The 17,940-nt window shown below is 60.5% G+C and overlaps 4 protein-coding genes across 4 annotated transcripts in view; 2 read left to right on the forward strand and 2 right to left on the reverse strand.

Moving 5' to 3' along the window:
* Positions 1 to 2,016, reverse strand: part of PTSG_02493 (uncharacterized protein) — a gene marked incomplete at both ends in the record, with an annotated part of 4,323 nt that extends 2,307 nt beyond the window's left edge. Inside the window, 4 exons of the mRNA XM_004996927.1 lie at positions 92 to 167; positions 531 to 718; positions 987 to 1,070; positions 1,393 to 2,016. Of these exons, the coding sequence (XP_004996984.1) occupies positions 92 to 167; positions 531 to 718; positions 987 to 1,070; positions 1,393 to 2,016 (972 nt within the window). The remainder of the gene's footprint in view (positions 1 to 91; positions 168 to 530; positions 719 to 986; positions 1,071 to 1,392) is intronic.
* A 636-nt stretch (positions 2,017 to 2,652) lies between these two features.
* PTSG_02494 (uncharacterized protein) lies at positions 2,653 to 15,010 on the forward strand. Its single transcript, XM_004996928.1, has 7 exons — positions 2,653 to 3,131; positions 3,484 to 3,689; positions 4,165 to 4,859; positions 5,122 to 5,359; positions 5,659 to 5,811; positions 6,069 to 14,252; positions 14,615 to 15,010. The coding sequence occupies exons 2-7, from the start codon at positions 3,501 to 3,503 to the stop codon at positions 14,669 to 14,671; spliced, it is 9,516 nt and encodes a 3,171-aa protein (XP_004996985.1). The 5' UTR covers positions 2,653 to 3,131; positions 3,484 to 3,500; the 3' UTR covers positions 14,672 to 15,010.
* Positions 15,011 to 15,273: 263 nt separating this feature from the next.
* On the reverse strand, positions 15,274 to 16,585 carry PTSG_02495 (cysteine-rich PDZ-binding protein). The gene is made up of 5 exons (XM_004996929.1): positions 16,485 to 16,585; positions 16,244 to 16,309; positions 15,982 to 16,036; positions 15,587 to 15,684; positions 15,274 to 15,405 (listed from the first exon to the last, which is right to left on the reverse strand). Exons 1-5 carry the CDS (start codon positions 16,498 to 16,500, stop codon positions 15,344 to 15,346), a joined length of 297 nt encoding a protein of 98 aa, XP_004996986.1. The 5' UTR covers positions 16,501 to 16,585; the 3' UTR covers positions 15,274 to 15,343.
* A 120-nt stretch (positions 16,586 to 16,705) lies between these two features.
* Positions 16,706 to 17,940, forward strand: part of PTSG_02496 (uncharacterized protein) — a gene marked incomplete at both ends in the record, with an annotated part of 4,539 nt that continues 3,304 nt past the window's right edge. The window contains 4 exons of the mRNA XM_004996930.1: positions 16,706 to 16,740; positions 16,960 to 17,059; positions 17,282 to 17,350; positions 17,556 to 17,781. Coding sequence (XP_004996987.1) covers positions 16,706 to 16,740; positions 16,960 to 17,059; positions 17,282 to 17,350; positions 17,556 to 17,781 — 430 coding nt within the window. The remainder of the gene's footprint in view (positions 16,741 to 16,959; positions 17,060 to 17,281; positions 17,351 to 17,555; positions 17,782 to 17,940) is intronic.

The raw sequence follows: 17,940 nt of genomic DNA on the forward strand, positions 1-17,940 counted from the left end.
CCCCCCCCCCCCCCCACCCCCCACCACACACACACGCACATTTTTCACCCCGACAAGCATCAAGCGCGTGCGTGTACGTGTGCTGACAGACCGTGCGGTATGTGCGAATCTCTGCGAGCGTCATCTGGAAGAGGAACACAAATAGCGATGCAAACGTTCCCAGAAGACTGCAGCAGCAGTGCAATGGAGAGCAGAGGCGTGGATGAACAACAACACAGTATACAGGTGACGCCTGAGCTGTACCCAGGGAGACGGTGATGTTTCTCATCCAACTACATACATGTATGCATGCATGCATGCATCTTGACCGTGGCACTCCACACAGTACGCACACGCACCACAATCAAGAAAAGAACGCGCGCACGAAAACAAGCACATTGAGCCAACACAAACACACATACGTACACAGACACACAACCAGCGCGCAACCAACGCACAAACGCACACAAACGCGCACAAACATACACATAAACACACGCACAACCGATACAAGTGCCACCGACAACAAGATTGACGGCTGCAGTGCGCACCTGATGATGAGGGTTGTCCGCTTCGTGACGTCTGCAAAGCGGCAAGCGGCGCCGTTGGCTGCGCAGTAGCGGCAGGTGAGGCCCTCGTTCGAGTCGAGGATGACAATGTAACGAATGAGGATGATGATCTGCGGCAGGTCCTCAAACAGCAGGAACACCATGCGAAGATGCATCATGCCCAAGAACCGCTGCTCGTGTATTGGGGGTGGCGGTGGGGATGGAGGAGGTGAGGGAGGGGTGATGAAGATGCGAAACGTGAGTGTCAGTGTCAACTCGACGTACGGCTAAACAAAACCGGATACACACACACACACACACACACACACACACACACACACACACACACACACACACACACACACACACACACACACACACACACACACACACACACACACACACACACACACACACACACACACACAGAACAGAGCGTCCGCACGGGCGAAAGCGAACCTTAAGCCATCGTCGAATCTGCTTTCCCTGCATGGTGTCCTTGTTGAACTCCATCTGCTTGGCGCCGCAGTTGGGGCAGAACCGCTGGCCAATGCGAGTGCACGGGTGTGAGTGGTAAGTGCGGGGGGGGGGGAGGGCCATTTCGCAAGGGTTGAATGAACAGCAGGGTTCTGGGTACAGCATGCTGCTTGCAGGGAGGGCTCAGTCACACCAGTCCACACACTAACTACACAAGTGGACAGACGTACTATCACACGCACGCACACGCACGCACACGCACGCACACACAGTGTCTCTCACACGCACGCACACACACACCCACACACACAAACGCAAACACAAACACACAAACGTACACACACACACACACACACACAAACACACAAACACGCATTCATGCACTCACAGCCTTGGGGTGGAGCTCAAAGTTGCAGTTGAAACAAGGGTGTTTGGCGTTTGGTGCAGTCGGGAGGTGGTCACTGGAGACGGAACCAGAGAAGTTAGTTTGTGATTGGCGTTTGTGCTGCAGCTGCTCCTGCTGTATGGTTTCCAGCTGGTGCGCGTCGAAGTTTGATGTGCGCGAGGACTTGCGGGACATGACCCTGGAGATGGTGGCTTCGTCGTGGTCCAGGCCTTGGCGCGCTTGCCAGACGAGATAGTACAGGACAAGCGGGGTGATGATGATGTTGATGGCGAGAGATGCCCACCGCAGGCTGCTCAGCTCGTCAATCAGGCTGGATGTCTTGTCGTAGCCAAATGTGTAGTCGCATTGGCCACCGCTGCGGGAATCCAAGGTGACGACATGGCGGATGTTGCAGGAGGAGCCGCCCTCGTTGAGCGCAAAGGTGTCGCAGAGGGTTGTGTTGGACAGAGGGGTGACGCACGGGTCTCCCGACGTGCATGAGCATGTACACATCAGGTCTGATTGGTTGCCGAGGAAGATGGGGTTGAAGTCATCGTTGAACTCTGAATAGGACCCTTGCATGGTCCGAAACAAGTTCCAGTCTGTGGCCACATCAAACAGGTACATGCACACCACAATCTGTTGTGGAAAGGAAGGGCGGGATTGGGTTGCAGAGTGGGCGTGAGAGAAAGCAGACCGAGGGCAAAGGAAGGGGAGATGGGGGGGGGAGATCACGTGTGTGGTTGTATGTGTGTGTGCGTGTGTGTTTCAGTGTTCTTCGTGTGAGTCAACATGCCTGTTCCTGCCTCCCTCGTCTTTGAGCTTGTTAACGAGGCACATCTAACATACACGTACACACATACACACGCAAACGCACGCACGCACACACACACAACGCACACATGCACACACACACAAACCAAAGCAAAACCACCACACACCCTCTCCTAGACTCCTGCTCACCGTGAACTGTGCCACCCGAAGGAAGTGTGGAGGCGCCATCCTTTTCCCTCAGAAGCGTGCGTTGGCACGTTCCACGATACCGCAACAGTCAAACACAAACAACAGACTCCACAACAGACAACGGACGGGTCCGTGGAACAAGGTGACAAGTCGTGAAGAAGGTGGGTGTTGTCGTTGGCCTGTGCTCCTTGTTGCTTTTTTACTTGGCTGCTGAGTGGACACGACTGAATTCAGGGTCTGTAGACTTGCCTGCGTTCAAATTTCGCGCCACGGTTCTTTGTTGTTCGCCACCCTCAATTCACTCGCCCAGTCTCGCGTAAGCAACTTCCCATTGTTTCGCTGCGCACCCACGCCTGTTGCTGCGCGACCCTACCTTCGCACACGAGCAACCGAGCCTTGCGGCCAGCAACCGCACCAACCAAATCACAGTTGCACCAAGAGGCGGTGGGCGAGTCAAGTGTGCGGTGTGTGAAGAAGGCAAACTGCGCCACCCCCAGTGATCGGCGACCACACACACACCCCACCACATCAAGCAACGAGACTCGCAAGCAGCTCTTGTTGCCTGCCACAAGGTCCAATACAAGTGATACAAGCGATCCCCCCCCCCCACACACACACACACGCACACAGGGTGGATACACAGACACACACACACACACACACACAGCCACGCAAACAAAACACACAACCAAACGGTGCGCGTGAGTGTGTGAGTGTGAGTGTGAGTGTGTGATCGGCCCCCACAGCACTCGCTGCACCACGTCCCTGATAAAACACAAGTAAGAAAGGTGTGGTGCGTGCAGTTGTGTGAATCTGTGTGTGTGTGTGTGTGCAGTTGCGTGATATGCAGTGCCGAATGTTTGATTGTCGTGGTGCTTGCTACATTTGACATGCGCGATGTGACAGACGTTGTCGTTGACTCGCCTACTTGCTGTCTTGCTTACTTGCCGCCCTACTTCTTTCTTCCTTGCCTGCTTGCTTGACCGTTGCTTTGACCGTCGTGGTTTGACCGTTGATTCACCCCAGCCAGCAGTTGTACTCACAGCCAAAGCACACGTCTTTTGCACGCACACGCTCACATATACGAACACACATATACGAACACACGAACACACATGCACGCTCGCTCAGGAAGCCAGGTCGCCACCATGGCTTCCCAACCACAGCCACAGCCACAGCAGCAGCAGCAGCAGCAGCTGAGTGGCGAACCCCCTGCGCACATTCGAGAGATCTTCGAAGCAGTGGACAGCGACAACTCCGGGTATCTGGACCATGAGGAACTCGACGCCGTCCTCAAACAGATGGGCCTCGACAACGACGCTGAACGCAAAGCAAAGGTGATCATGCTTCACAGTTGCGTGTTTGTTTGGGGGGGGGGGGTCGAGGCAAATGAACACAGCCGCACATGCATCAACTCGAGTTACCACACGCACCTTCCCTCACAACAACAACAACAACAACGACGACGACAACAACAACAACAACAACAACAACAACGACAACAACAACAACGACAAGGACAACAACAACAACGACAAGGGCTGAAACAACAACAACAACAACAACAACAACAACAACAACAACAACAACAACAACAACACCGTACACGCAAAGCACAGTGCATTCACATGTCTTTCTCCTCACGTTATGATAGTCACTGCACTCATCATTGAAACATGCAACTCACCCCACCTCGTGTGTTAAACATCCCCGCCCGCAACTCCTAAACACAACGCACACATGCACACACATGCACACACACATACGACACAACGCGCGCGCACGACACACACATGACACACGCCATCACAGCTGGAGCACCTGCTGGTGGAGCTGGACCCAGACGGCGATGGCCACATCACCCCGCAGGAGTTTTGGCAGGGAGCGCATTTGCTTGGGCTGGCGCAGGTGCACGAGGACCGCAGCCGCCTCCTCATTCGCGCGTGCGCCGTCTTCGACGAGATTGATCGCGATGGCGACAATGAACTCAACCGCTCGGAGCTCACGCAGGTGGCCATGAAGCTGGGCGTCCTGCAGTCTGACATTGAGGACGTGGTTGATGCCCTCATGGCAGTGCTGGACGCTGACGGCGACGGCACAGTCACGCGCGATGAGTTTATGGAGGCCGTCAAGCACGGGCACCTGGACAACCTGCTCGAGTCTGCAGAGGCGCAGTCCCAGGACACCTTTGCGACATATACAGAGCACGAGCGCCACGCCGACAGCCCTGACGACGACAACGATGCCGAGCAGAGGTTTGCACGTTTGCGCCGGAACGGGCTGGCTGCGTCCACGCGCGAGTTACCGCCGCGCACGGAGAAGACGATGCTGATATCCGACGAGAAGTACCAGTACCTGTGGGACCTCTTCTGCGTTGCCGACGACGACTGCAGCGGGAAGATCAACGAGGACGAGCTGTTTGACCTTCTCAATGACGAGTCGCTCTTTGGCAAGAAACGCATCACCCGAAACCTCATCACAAGCGTCATGAAGTCCATCGATGAAAAGTGGGTTCTTGCTTGCTGCTTCTGCTGCTGTTTGCTTGCTTGCTTGCTTGCTCGCTTGCTTACTTGCTTGCTGCTTCTGCTCTTGTCGTTTGTGTCGCCTGTGTGAACGTAAGGGAGCACATGCATGCATGTATGTAAACTTTGTGCAGCTTCGTGTATGACGCGTTCGCTCACCGCCAACAACAACAACAACAACAACAACAACAACAACAACAACAACAACAACAACAACAACAACAACAACAATGTGCCCGCACCACAGCAACGATGACACGCTCGACTTTGAGGAGTTTTGCGTGGCGTTTGACCAGCTGTTTGAAGACGACCGCACCAAGTCCAACAAAGGCATCCTTGGCGCAGAGAACGAGGCCCTGATCCAGGAAAACTCGCGGCTCACCACCGAGCTGCAGCAGTGTCAGGAAGAGGTGCGCATGCTCTCTGCAAACCGCACCGCAAACGCAACGTCAGAGGCCCTCGAGCAGGAGCTGCGCCAACTCCAGGTGCGTGTTTTGGAGCCGGGGAGGGGTGGGGGTATCCGTGGCGTGTGTGCCTCTGTGTGTGTGTGTGTGTGTGTGTGCGTGTGTGTGTGTGTGTCTGTCTGTCTGTGTGTGTGTGTGTGTGTCTATATCTCTATCTCTATCTCTGTCCGTCTGTCTGTCTGTCTTGCCCTGAGCGTGGACGCCATGTGTCTGGCTTTCTGTTTTCCGGTCTTGCGACATCATTCCTGCATTGTGCTTGCGCCTTATGGCTGGCTCACGCGTTTCGTCACGACTGGCACTGCTGTCGGTGATGAACTTAGGATGACAACGATGCAAAGGACGAGCAGATCCGGCTGCTGATGGAGAACAAGGCTGCTCATGAGGAGCGCATGAAGGACGCACGTGAACGCATCGAATCCCTCGAGAAATCCTTGGAAGAGAGCGATGCAGAGATGCAGCGCCTGAAAGACCGCGTAAGCATTCACATTGCACAATTTCGTGCTTGCATGCTCTGTGTGTGTGAGTGTGTTGGTGTGCATGCGTGAATGCCCACTGCGTATGTATGTATGTATGTACGTATGTATGTATGCATGCGTGGACACGTGTCTGAGTAATTGCACCATCCATCTGTTCCCCCCCCCCCCGAGGGCGCTTCCTCACAATGCAATACGCATCGTTCACCCACCATCCATCTGTTCCAACCCGCTCCCCCCACCACCACCACCACCAGTACCGCAGCGGGCTGCCTGCGGACGGCGACGAGTTTGCAGAGCGGCCGCTGCGGGAGGAAATTGAGCAGCTGAAGCGCGAGCTGGTCACGCAGTCCGAGCACCACCGCGAGGAGCTTGCACTGTACCTGCAGCAGATAGCGGTGGCGGAGATGCAGCTGGAGGAAGCCGGCCGCGACCTCGTGCGCATCCCAGAGCTGCAGGACGAGGTGACGTTCCTCTCGCAGCTGTCGGACGAGCTGCGCTCTGAACTGCAATCCTTTGTGGGGTCGCGCCGCCCGGCAGCGGGCGAAGGTGCCGGCAACGCTAACCTGCACGTGGAGGTGACATCGCTCGAGGAGGCAACGCTCCAGCTCAGGGAGCTCACCGTGCAGAAGCGCGACGTGGAGAACAGGTTCCACGCGCACATGGGCCGGTCGCAGCAGGTGCGGGCAGCGCTTGAGAGCCGCAACAAGCAGCTGACAGAGCAGGTGGCGGAGCTGCAGGAGACAATTGAGCAGCTCAAGGCCGGCACGCAGGAGCTCTTCCAGAAGCAGGCTGCCGACTACGAGGCCAAGCTGGAGGCCATGGAGGCAGACCTGATTGAGGCGCGCGACGCGCAGCGCAAGTGGGAGGAGTACCAGGCCAATGACAGCGTGCGCGCGCGCGTGGCCGACGCCCGCCTCCGCCTCAAGTCCGGCAGCGAGCTTGCAGAGCAGCTGCGGGAGACGCAGCGGCAGCTGGATGAGGCGCAGTCGCAGGTGGCGCAGGCCGAGGGCGAGCTCGACGCGTTCAAGCGCAAGACCGCAGAGATGTGGCAGCTGCACCAGGAGACGCACGCCGAGCAGATTGCAGAGGCAACGGCGCAGGCAGACATGCTGCGGGGCGAGCTGGACAAGGCAAAGATGGCGCTGAAGAACGGCACGGAGGAAGGCAGCGGCGGCGACGAGCGCGTGGCGCAGCTTGAGCAGCAGCTGGCCGAGCTGCAGACGGTTGCGTCCAAGGCCAACCAGGAGCGCCTGCACGAGCTGGAGGCGCAGGTGCAGCAGGTGCGCGCAGACACCATCACAGAACTCACGGCGCGGCACAAGCAGGACATGGACAGGGCGGCGGCAGACGCACAGGCGCGCGAGCGGGAGCTGCAGGACGAGCTGGACCGCATGCAGCAGGAAGGCAACGACGAGCTGCAGGCGCTGGCAGAGAAACTGGCCCAGGCGGAGCACAACCTCAAGGACAAGAAGGCGTCGCTCGAGGCGGCCGAGGACAAGATGTCGCAGCTGGAGAAGAAGCACGCAGAGGCACTGGCCCGCGCGCGCCAGCAAGGCATTGACGCAGAGACGGAGGCGCTCACCCTGCGGGAGCAGCTGGCAAAGGCAAACGCCGCGCACTCGGATGTGGAGAAGCTGCAGGCGGAAATTGCCGAGAAGGACGAGGAGCGCACGCGGCTGCTGGAGGCGATGGATGGCATGAACACACGCATCGAGCAGCTGGAGCAGGAGGCCCGCGCAAAGAACACAGAGGCAGAGGCGCGCGTGGCAGAGGCCAGGCAGCAGCTGCAGGCCAAGCAGCAGGAGGTGGATGCCCTCAACACCACCATCGCAGACCTGCGGCGCCAGCTGGAAGAGGCGCAGGCCGACCACGCCCGGACGTGCGAGGAGTACGAGGCCACCATCTCCAAGCTGCAGCAGCGGCTGGCAGACGGGGAGGATTCCCTCAGCGCCATGACGCAGGAGCGCGAGCGCGCCATGGCGTCGTCCAGTGACGAGGTGGTGCAGCTGCAGGAGGCTATCTCCAAGCTGCGCACCGCGCACGCCCAGCGGGAGCAGGACCTTGCTGCCGAGCTGCAGCAGAAGGAGGCGGAGATTGCCGCTGCCCGGAGCGCGGCCGCTGGCGACGTGGAGCGGGCGCAGGCCGAGGTGGACGCGCTGCAGGACGCGCTCACAGCGGCAAAGCAGGCACGCGCACGGGCGCTGCAGGACTTCCAGCAGGCGCTCGCTGCCAAGCAGAAGGACCTGGAGGCAGCGCAGGCCGCCAAGGAGGAGGCCGTGGCCGCCCTCACAGCACAGGTGGAGGACGCCACCCGCAAGCTGGAACAGGCCCAGCACCAGCACGAGGCGGAGCAGAGCGCACTGCAGGAGGAGCTCACCGCGGCCAAGCAGGACGCGGCGCAGCGGGCGCAGGAGCACGCCGAGGCCGAGGCAGAGCTGCAGGCGCGCGTGCAGGCGCTGGAGAACCAAATGACGACGTCCGCCCGCGAGGCAGCCGACCGCGCCCGGGCCACGCAGACGCAGCTGGAGCAGCAGGTGCAGGACCTGCGGGCCGCAAAGGACGCCGCCGAGGCAGAGGTAGAGCGGCTCACGAACGCCCTGCAGGCGCAGCAGGCCGCAGCGCGCACGCGTGAGCAGGAGTTGCAAGGCAACGTGCAGGCTCTACGGGAGGACCTGGCCAACAAGCAGCACGAGCTGGAGGAAGCGGCGACAGCGCGGCAGCGGCAGCAGCGCGACGCAGAGACGGCCGCGCGCGAGCTGGAGCTGCGGGTGCAGCAGCTGGGCAAGCGCAACGCTGTGCTGCAGGACGAGGTGGACAAGCTGACGGCGATGGACCGAGCGGCAGTTACGCGGGCGAGCCCCTCTGTACGGCCCGACAGCGACGAGGCCCTGCAGCAGCTGCAGGTGCAGGTGCAGGACCTGCGCAAGCAGCTGGCAAGCACGCAGGCGAAGATGCGACAGCAGGACGAGGAGCACGAGATGCGCGCCAAGGAGCTGCAGGCGCTGTTCGAGTCTGAGCGGATGGATTTCGACCTGCGGCTGCGCGACGAGCGCGCACGTACGCAGCTGGCGCAGAACGAAGCAGCAACCCTGCAGGGCAACAAGGACACCGTCGTGGCTGACCTCCGCGCCAGGCTGGCTGCCAAGACGCGGCAGCTGGAGGAGGCGGCAGCGGCCCACGCGCAGACCGTGGGAGAGGCGCGGCGGGAGCTGGCCACGCTGCAGAAGCAGCACGCCGCCCTGCAGCACGAGTACGAGCAGTCGCAGCACTCTGCGGCCGTGGTTGAGGACGTGGACCGGGCCCGCGCCTCGCAGGAGGTGCAGGAGTTGCAGCAGCAAGTGCGAGCGCTGCGCGCAAAGGTGGCCGCTGCGGAGACCACGGCCAAGCAGCACGACGCCGACGTTGCGCGCCTGCGCCAGGAGTACGAGGCAAAGCTGCGGGAGCAGCTGTCCCTGGTGGAGTCCAAGCACGTTGCTGCGGCGGAGCAGGCGTATGCGCGCGTGCGGCAGCTTGAGGACGACGTGACTGCCGCGCAGGAGGCGCGCCGCAAGGCCGCAGAGCAGTTTGCGCAGCAGCTGGAGGCCAAGGACGCGCACATGCAAGACACCGTCGAGGCGTTGGAGGCGAACGTCAGCGCGCAGCGGGCACGGGCAGACAAGCTTGAGGCCGAGATGGACAGGCTGCGGCGTGATGCGGCGGCTGCGGCGGCCCGCCTTGCAGACGCGCGCCAGGGGCACGAGGAGCAAGTGGCGCTGCTGCGCGCGGAGTACGAGACGAAGCTGGCGCAGGCCGCAGACACCCTGGCCACCGCGGAGCGCGAGAAGGGCGCGTCACCGCAGGAGGTGGGTGCGCTGCGGCAGCAGCTGCTGGCCAAGCTCGAGGAGCAGCAGGCGCTGTTTGAGGCGGAGCGCAGCTCTCTGCGGGAGCACGTGCGCGAGCTGGCGGAGGAGCGAGACGCCCTGCAGCAGCAGCTGGCAGACACGACGGCGAACCTGCAAGGGGAGGTTGACCGGCTGGGCTTTGAGCACCGCAGCCAGGCACAACGCACGCTGGCTGCAGAGGCGGAGCGCGATGGTGTGGCTGCCCAGGCAGAGCGGTACAAGGCGCAGCTGGCCGAGCAGGAGACTGCAATGCAGGCGCTGGAGCTGGAGCGCGATCGCATGCGGGAGCAGCTGCGCACGGCCAGCCAGCACCTGTCGGACGACGAGCGCGTGCAGTACGAGCAAGAGCTGCAGCTGCTGCGCGCCAAGGTGAACGAGCAGGAGATGCTGCTGTCCTCAGCCACGTCCGAGGCAGACCGTCTGTCCGCAGACACGCTCACGCGCCTGCGGGAGAAGGATGCGCTGTTCCAGGGCGAGCGGCGCGACGCAGAGGTGCGCCTGAAGCGCCTGCGCACCGAGCTCGCAGACGCACAGGCGGCGATGCAGCGGCTGACGGCGAGCAAGCAAGCGGCGGACCGAGAACTGGAGGCCCTCCGCATGCAGCTGAGCCAGGCCGCGGCTGCTCGCCAGGATGCGGCGCGTGCGTTTGAGTCTCGCATTGCGCACCTGGACACGCAGCTCGCACACGTGCGGGATGAGAAGGCTGAGCTGGCACAGGCTGTGGCACAGCTCAGGGCCGGCGACCCAGACGCGATGGCATCGCTGCAGGTGCAGCACGCCAAGCAGACGGACGAACTGTCCGATCGCGTGCAGACGCTGAGCGCCAAGGCGCGGGCGCTTGAGACGGAGCGGGTGGCGCTCGCCTCCGAGCTGGAGTCGCAGCGGCAGCATGCTGCGGCGCAGAAGGCCACGCTTGAGCAGCAGCTACAAGGCACGATGGAGGAGCTGACACACCTGCGGGACCAGATGACCGCCATGGACGAGGAGCGTGCTGCGGCGATGGGCGCCGTCAAGGGCGAGCACGAGCACGCTGTCGTGCAGATGCAGGGCGCACTCAAGGACAAGGAGGCAGAGGTGTCGTCGCTGCTGCAGCAATTGCGGGCGAAGGAGTCTGAGCTGGAGGCGGCGCAGGCAGAGGGCGCGGCGGCAGCAAGCCGCGCAGACGCAAAGGTGCGCAGTCTCCAAGATGAGCTGGCCCGTGAGCAGAGCGAGCGTGCACTGCGGGACCTGGACGTCAAGGCGGCGCGCGATGACTTGGAGCGGCAGAAGCAGCAGCACGACGCAACGGTGGCTGACCTGCGAGAGCAAGTGACCACAAAGGAGGCTGAGCTTGCGGCGCTGCGTGCGGCCCACCGCGGCGACCAGGACACCTTGCTCAAGGCCACCGAGGAGCGCGTGCAGCGGCTGCAAACCGAGCTGGCAGCTGCGCGCGAAGGCAGGGACGCACTCGTGCGCGACTTCCAGGAGAAGGTGGCGCAGAACAGGCAGCGGCTGACCGAACTCCTGCAGGAGAAGGACGCGCAGCTGCGCACGCTGCAGGACCGCATGCACGAGCTGTCTCTGGTCAACAGCAAACTCGTCTCGGACAAGGCGCGCCTGCTGGATGACTTGACAGCCAAGCCCGCGGCCGTTTCGCGTAGCGGCACAGGCAGCCGTACCTGGACCCCCGTCAAGGCAGCGCCGCCGCCAACAGCAGAGAAACAGCAACGACAAGGACAAGGGCAAGAAGGTGAGGCTGAGACCCAAGGTGAAGAAGCAAGAGCAGGCGATTCCGTCCGCTCGTCTTCATCCATGTCATCCCCTGAGACGGAACGCGACGGGCACACGGCGCTGGGAGAAGACGATAGCGAGGCACAGGAGGTTGCCGGTGCGTTTGTGGCCGTGTATGCCAGCGGCCGCAGCAGTGGCGGCGCCGATGCGTCATCGCGTGCGCAACAGCTGCAGTGGGAGGTGCAGCGGCAGCGGGCCACTGTGACGCGGCTCGAGGCCGAGAACAGGCGGCTGGATGCGCTGCTGCGCGAGAGCGAGGTGCTGGGCCAGCAGAGCATGCGCTCCGACGCATCGCAGCGGCACAGCCTGGAGGCGACGGTGTCACGCCTCAAGGACGAGCTTGCACGCGTCGTTGACGACAAGGCCGCGAGCGCAGCTCGGTTTGAGCAGCACGCGCGCGAGCAGCAGGAGCGCATTGCCACCATGGCGGACGCGCAGGCGAAGACGCGCAAGAAACTGCACGACGTGAAGCTGGAGCTGGCTGCAGCACAGGAGAGACTGCGCCAACAGCAGCAACAGCTGCTGCAAGCAGAAGGGGATGGGACCAAGGCTGAGAAGGAGCACGGGCAGGAGTTGCAGGGCGACGACGCACACGAGGTTGCGCAACTGCAGGCCACGGTGCTGCACTTGGAGGGCGAACTGACGGCACGAGACGGCCGCATCGACGCGCTCAGCGCACAGGTGAGTGCGGCGCAGCTGCTGCTGGAGGAAACCAAGTCCGATGCAAGCGCACGCACGGCTGAGCTGACGGCGCGTGCCGAGCAAGCGGAGCGGGCGGCGGCATCTGCGCAGGAGTCGTGGCGGTCGCAGGCGGCGGCGTACCAGGAGAAGCTGGGCGACAAGCAGGCTGAGGTGGAGACGAAGGAAGCCACCATCCGCCGCCTCAATTCGGAGATTGAGCGCTTGCTTGGGCGCGTGGCGGCCCTCAAGGAAAACGCCGACGTGCTTGCGGCAGATCGCCTGCAGGGGACGCCCGCACGAGGCGCAGCGTCATCCCCAGCAGCCCCTTCCGCTGCCACTGCCACGGCTGACCTCGACAAACTGCATGAGATGCGGCGGCAGCGCGATGCTGCGAGCAGACGGGCGGACGCGCTGGAGAAGGAGCTGACGGCGGTGTCGCGGCAGCTGGCGCAGGCGAGGGCAAGGGCTGCAGCAGATGGCATTGGCGCGAGCAACGCGCACGGTGCTGTGGAGGCGCATATGCAGAAGCTGGGGGAAGAGCTGGGCAGGGTGCGGGAGGAGCGCGACGCAGCAGCAAACGCGTTTGAGGCCAAGCTGGACGCAGCAGCGCAAGCGACGGAGGCGAAGGAGCAAGAGGTGGCGGCGCTGCGGGCGCAGGTGGAGCGGTTGAACGCAGAGGTGTCACGGATGGCGGCGGCCATGGCTGAGGGCGATGCGGACAAGGCGGCAGCGCAGGAGCTGGAGCGACTGGCAACGGCACTTGCTGCAGCAGAGGGCGCGCTGGCGCAGGCCGAGACAGAGAACGAAGCCTTGGCTGCACGCCTGCGCAACGTGGAGCCAAAGGCAAACGAGGCCGTGCGGGTGCAGGGCGACCTGCAACGCGCACTGAGCGAGCGCCTGGAGGCGGCGCAGGCGTTCAAGGCGAGCGTGCACGACCTGGAGAAGCGGCTGGACCGCGCGCTCGGGGAGAACAAGCAGCTACTTGCTGAGCTGGGCCGCCGTGCGCCTTCTGAGCAGCAGCAACCGGAGGAGGAGGAGGGCACGTCGAGCGCGAAGCTGAAGCGCCCGCAGCGCATGAGCTTTGGGCAGGAGGGCATGATGCGATCGCCGTCCGCCGCCAGCAGCACGGGCGCAGACTTCCGCCTCGGCAGCAGCGTGCCGTCGGAGAGGAACGCGTATGATGGCGCCGAGATGGCCAAGGCAGACGCACTGCTGCATGGCGCCGCGGCGGCAGAGGACGCCATGTCCGCAGCGAGCCGAGCCTTGTCGGAGACGGGCAGTGCCACGGGCGACAGCGCGGGCCACACCCTGGTCCTGCTCCGCACGGAGAACGCCAAGCTGCGGGGCCGCGTGGCCGAGCTTGAAGCGGAGCTCGCAGTCCGCCGCGCTGGCGGTGCCGCCTCAACGGACGCCGGCATCAATGGCACGGCGCCAGCAGCAGCGGCAGCAAGGGGAGGGCACCAGCCGTACTCGCGGGTGCGCCAGCTGCAGCTTGAGTTGCAACGTGTGCTGCGTGAGCGCGCGGACGTGGTTGAGGACTTTGAGCAGCGGCTGCGGGCGATGGAGCTGCGGGCCCAGGATGCGGCCGCTGCGCGGGAAAAGCTTGCGCGTCAGCTGATTACGCTGTCGCAGAGTGACCGCCGGCCAAGCGCATCCAACGCGAGCAAGCCGCACTCGCCCCCACACAACAACACGAACATGCGCGCGGAGCTGTCGTCGTTGCAGCGGGAGAACATTGCCTTGCATCAGGAGGTGCAACGGCTGCGCACGCTCGCACACGGCCGCGCAGCCCAGCCGCACACGCCGCACACGCCACAGACGCCGAGCACGGGGTCATTTGCGTATCGGGATGGCGGCGTGAGCAAATCGGGTGCCATGCAGCGCATTGGTCAGCTCGAGCAGGAGCTGGACCGCATGCAGAAGGAGCGGCAGATGCGGCAACAGGGCGCCTTCACGTCGCACGGCCACCAGCAGCAGCAGCCGCCGCAGCAGCGCCGGGGTGGCAGTATCGGTGCCGGCTATGCATATGGCGGAATGGTGGCGTCGTCTGTGAGCTCTGTCACAAGCACCGGTGGCCGGGCAGCCAAGTCACGCGCCACAGCATGGGTGCGTATGCGTGTTGGGGGAGGGGGGAGTTGTTTGTTTGTAGCTTTGTTTGTTTGTTTGTAGCTTTGTTTGTTTGTAGCTTTGTTTGTTTGTAGCTTTGTTTGTGTGCGTGTGCGTGTGTGTGTGTGTGTGTGTGCGTGTGTGCGTGTGTGTGTGTGTGTGTGTGTGTGTGTGTGTGTGTGTGTGTTTGTACCTCTGCCTGTACCTTGTTTGTTTGCATCTCTGTGCTCCAGTACCTCTCCTTGTCTGTGTTTCTGTTCACGTCGCAGCGTCGTTGTCTTGATTTGCATGCCCTTTCCATGCACTGGATACACATGCTCACCTGTCCATTCCCATTCACGTGTACGCCGCCGTTTCTGTAGGTTGCTGCTGAGCGGAGTGGCAGCTCCCGCACCTGGGCAGTACGCCCTGGTGCATAACTCAGAATCACCACATCCACCGTTGCTGCTGCTCTCTGTAGTGTTGCACTGTCTGTGTTGACGAATGGTTTGTTGCTGGCGCTTGGTTGCTGGCTTTCTTGGGTTCTTGCCTGATGGTTGAGCTGTATACAGTGATACGATGACAGTTGCTGCTTGTCCCTGCCTTCCTTCCTTGATTGGTTTGTTTTGTTTTGTTTTGAATTCACCACGTGGTCGGAGCATCTCACTCGATGCGCTTGCTGATGCTTTTCAATGTTGTACATTGCCACTGTGACGAAAGTGTCGCCCTTTCCATCATTTTTGTTTATGTTATCTGCTCATACACGCTGATGAATCAGGTCTACACCGTATGAGCAGGATTGCAGGGGAAGAAGAGGGGATGGAGATGGCACCAGACAATGGCAGCGAGGCAGGGGTTTGGTTAATGGACACGAGCTCATTGGTATGGGGACATGACATGAAAGAAAGCACACAAAAAAGGTGGCGCCAACAGAGTCGCAGTGAATGAAAGAGGGACGAGGAGACAGGAAGAGAAACTGCAAGAGAGCACAACACACACACACACACACACACACACACACACACACACACACACACACACACACACACACACACACACACACACACACACACACACACACACACACACACACAAACGCCTGGTGTGATCTGCTAGTTGGTTTGCTTGAGGTCCTTTGTGTCAATCATTTGTTTGCCGCACATGGCGCAAATGCCTGCGATGAGAACAGGGAAGGGCAGAGGCGGTGTTGTGTGACGGCTTGATGTGAGCAAGACACGAGTCGTCAATATGGGTCTGAGACGGAAGCATGCGACATCAAGTTGCAAACCAACGAGGCCAGACTTCACACAGCCACCAGGAAGCACGAGCAAGCCAGACACGCAACGAACACGCACCAATCTTGTATGCGCATCCTTGACAATAGTGGGCGTGCTTCTGGTGCACCTTGACCTTGCAAATCTTACACTTGTGAAACTGCTCATAAGGGTTGAATCTACACACAGGGCACGTGTTGACAATTTGCGAGTGGCAAGTTGGGCGGAGGTAAGTTGCGTGTAGATAAGGGGTTACATAACACGCGTGTGGTGTGTGTCTGTGTCTGTGTCTGTCTGTCTGTCTGTATGTCTGTCTGTCTGTCTGTCTGTCTGTCTGTCTGTCTGTATGTCTGTCTGTCTGTCTGTCTGTCTGTCTGTCTGTCTGTCTGTCTGTCTGTCTGTCTGTCTGCGTGGGTGTGTGGGTGTGTGGGTGTGCGTGTGTGGGTGTGCGTGAACAAAATGTCGTGGCACGGTACCTGTTCTTTTTCCCTTTGAGCAACTTGTTCGCACCGATCTTGCGCTTGTCGGATGCTGTGACAAAGGAGGGGAGTGCGATTGTGAGATGAAGGTCACGTCAATTGTGGTGCCAACAGGGCAGTGGTGGCGCAGCAGAAACCCTTGTAGAAGATGCACACGCACATGTGCATTCGTATGCTGAGATGCGCACATGCATGCACACACGCACGTTCACACACAAACACACACACAAGGATACAACTGCGCGCTAGTTCGACTCACCGTTTGTGTTTCGTGCGCCGTCCTTCCACTTGTCTGGCGTCTCCAGCTTTGCCAGCTTCTTTTCACCTGCGAGATGAGCGCAACAAAGACACATGGACGGACAGGGATGTGGACATGAGAAAAACACGACTGATCATGCACGTAACGGCAACACGGACTCACGCATGCGCATGCGTACATGCATCACATGCATACATGCGTACATACATCACATGCATACATCACACTCAAACTAACTTACATTTCGCGCACACCATATCTTGGGTGGTGGTTGATGTGGTTGATGTGGTGAGGATTGATGTGTGCGGTTGTGGTCGTTGGCGTTGCTTTTTTAGCTTGTTGTTGAAACTGGATTAAGTCGGAACTGAATTCACTTATATTGCGAAATGTGCTGAGTCATTGCACCCACATGCGACACAAACCCCACAACACCCCACAACCCACCAACCAAACCCACCAACCATGGTCTTGAGAGCAGCACGCCCCCTCCTCTCCAGGTTGGGATATAGTGTGTATATGTGTGTGCATGTGTGTGTGTGCGTGTGTGTGTGCGTGTATGTGTGTGTGTGTGTGTATGTGTGTGTGTGTGCGTGGTACACGTGATGAAGCGTGTGGTTTGATGCGATCTTCATCGCCACAACAACACCTTACTCACTGCACGCTGTACTGGGTTGCTTGCTCGTTTGCTTGCTTGCTTGCCGTGCGATCACTGCCAGGGCTCAGACCTGGACAGCCGATGCCCTGAACCCGCAGTTGCTCAAGGCCCAATACGCCGTGCGTGGCGCCATTCCCCTGAGGGCTGGCCAGATCGCCGAGGTGCGTGTCTGCGCTTGTTTTTCTGTGCATGCGAGTGTGTGTGTGTGTGTGTGTGTGTGTGTGTGCTGGGGATGCTTGATGTGCGCACCGCTGGCGTGTGTGTCAGGTGCTGAGATGTGTGTTCATGATACGGCGAAGAAAGAGATGTACATGCACCGGCTCACAAGCGCCTGTGATGATGGTCTTGTGCGTGTCGACATGCTTGTTACAAATTCATGACAGGACCTGCGCAAAGGCGTGGGCAGCTACCCCTTTGACAAGGTCGTCTTTGCCAACATCGGCAACCCCCAGGTCAGCTGTTGATCATGCCTTTGTCTGTCTGTGTGTACATGTGTGTCTGTACATGTGTGTGTGTCTGTGTGTCTGTGTGTGTCTGTGTCTGTGTACACGTGTGGTGGTGACATGACATCCCAGCAGGTCAATCCAACCCAGCACACCTTCTTTTCCTCATTCATTCCATGCGTTGCTTGGACACACTGCGCTCTTGCCACTGCAGTCGCTTCGTCAAGAGCCAATCACGTTCTTTAGGCAGGTGCTGTCTGTGCTCGAGCTCAGCTCCAACGCCGGTAACCACGAGCACCGCAAGCAGATTGAGAACCTCTTCCCCAAAGACGTGGTTGAGCGCGCAGATGCGTATCTGCAGAGCGGTGGTCTCATTGGCGCCTACAGCGACTCAAACGGCATCCGCCAGTCGCGTGAGGAGGTTGCCCGCTACATCTCAGGTCTGTGCGTCTGTGTTCATGTCTTTGTATGCGTGTGCGTCTGTGTTCATGTGCGTAAAGGTCTGTGTGTCTGCGGCTGTGTATGCGTGTGTGTGTGTGTGTGTGTGTGTGTGTGTGTGTGTCGTGTGTGTGTGTGTGTGTGTGTGTGTGTGTGTGTGT

Source organism: Salpingoeca rosetta (assembly GCF_000188695.1).
Source record: "Salpingoeca rosetta unplaced genomic scaffold supercont1.5, whole genome shotgun sequence".
NCBI classification, from domain to species: Eukaryota; class Choanoflagellata; order Craspedida; family Salpingoecidae; genus Salpingoeca; species Salpingoeca rosetta.

Bases quoted from the DNA above. Each gene is read 5' to 3' on its own strand.
- PTSG_02494 (XM_004996928.1), top strand. From the start codon at position 3,501: ATGGCTTCCCAACCACAGCCACAGCCACAGCAGCAGCAGCAGCAGCAG. The intron at 3,690-4,164 runs GTGATCATGCTT...ACGCCATCACAG, and splicing joins ACGCTGAACGCAAAGCAAAG to CTGGAGCACCTGCTGGTGGA. The intron at 4,860-5,121 runs GTGGGTTCTTGC...CCCGCACCACAG, and splicing joins ATGAAGTCCATCGATGAAAA to CAACGATGACACGCTCGACT.
- PTSG_02495 (XM_004996929.1), bottom strand. The intron at 16,037-16,243 runs GTGAGTCGAACT...CCTTTGTCACAG, and splicing joins CGGCGCACGAAACACAAACG to CATCCGACAAGCGCAAGATC. The intron at 15,406-15,586 runs GTGCGTGTTCGT...TTCTCATCGCAG, and splicing joins AGGATGCGCATACAAGATTG to GCATTTGCGCCATGTGCGGC.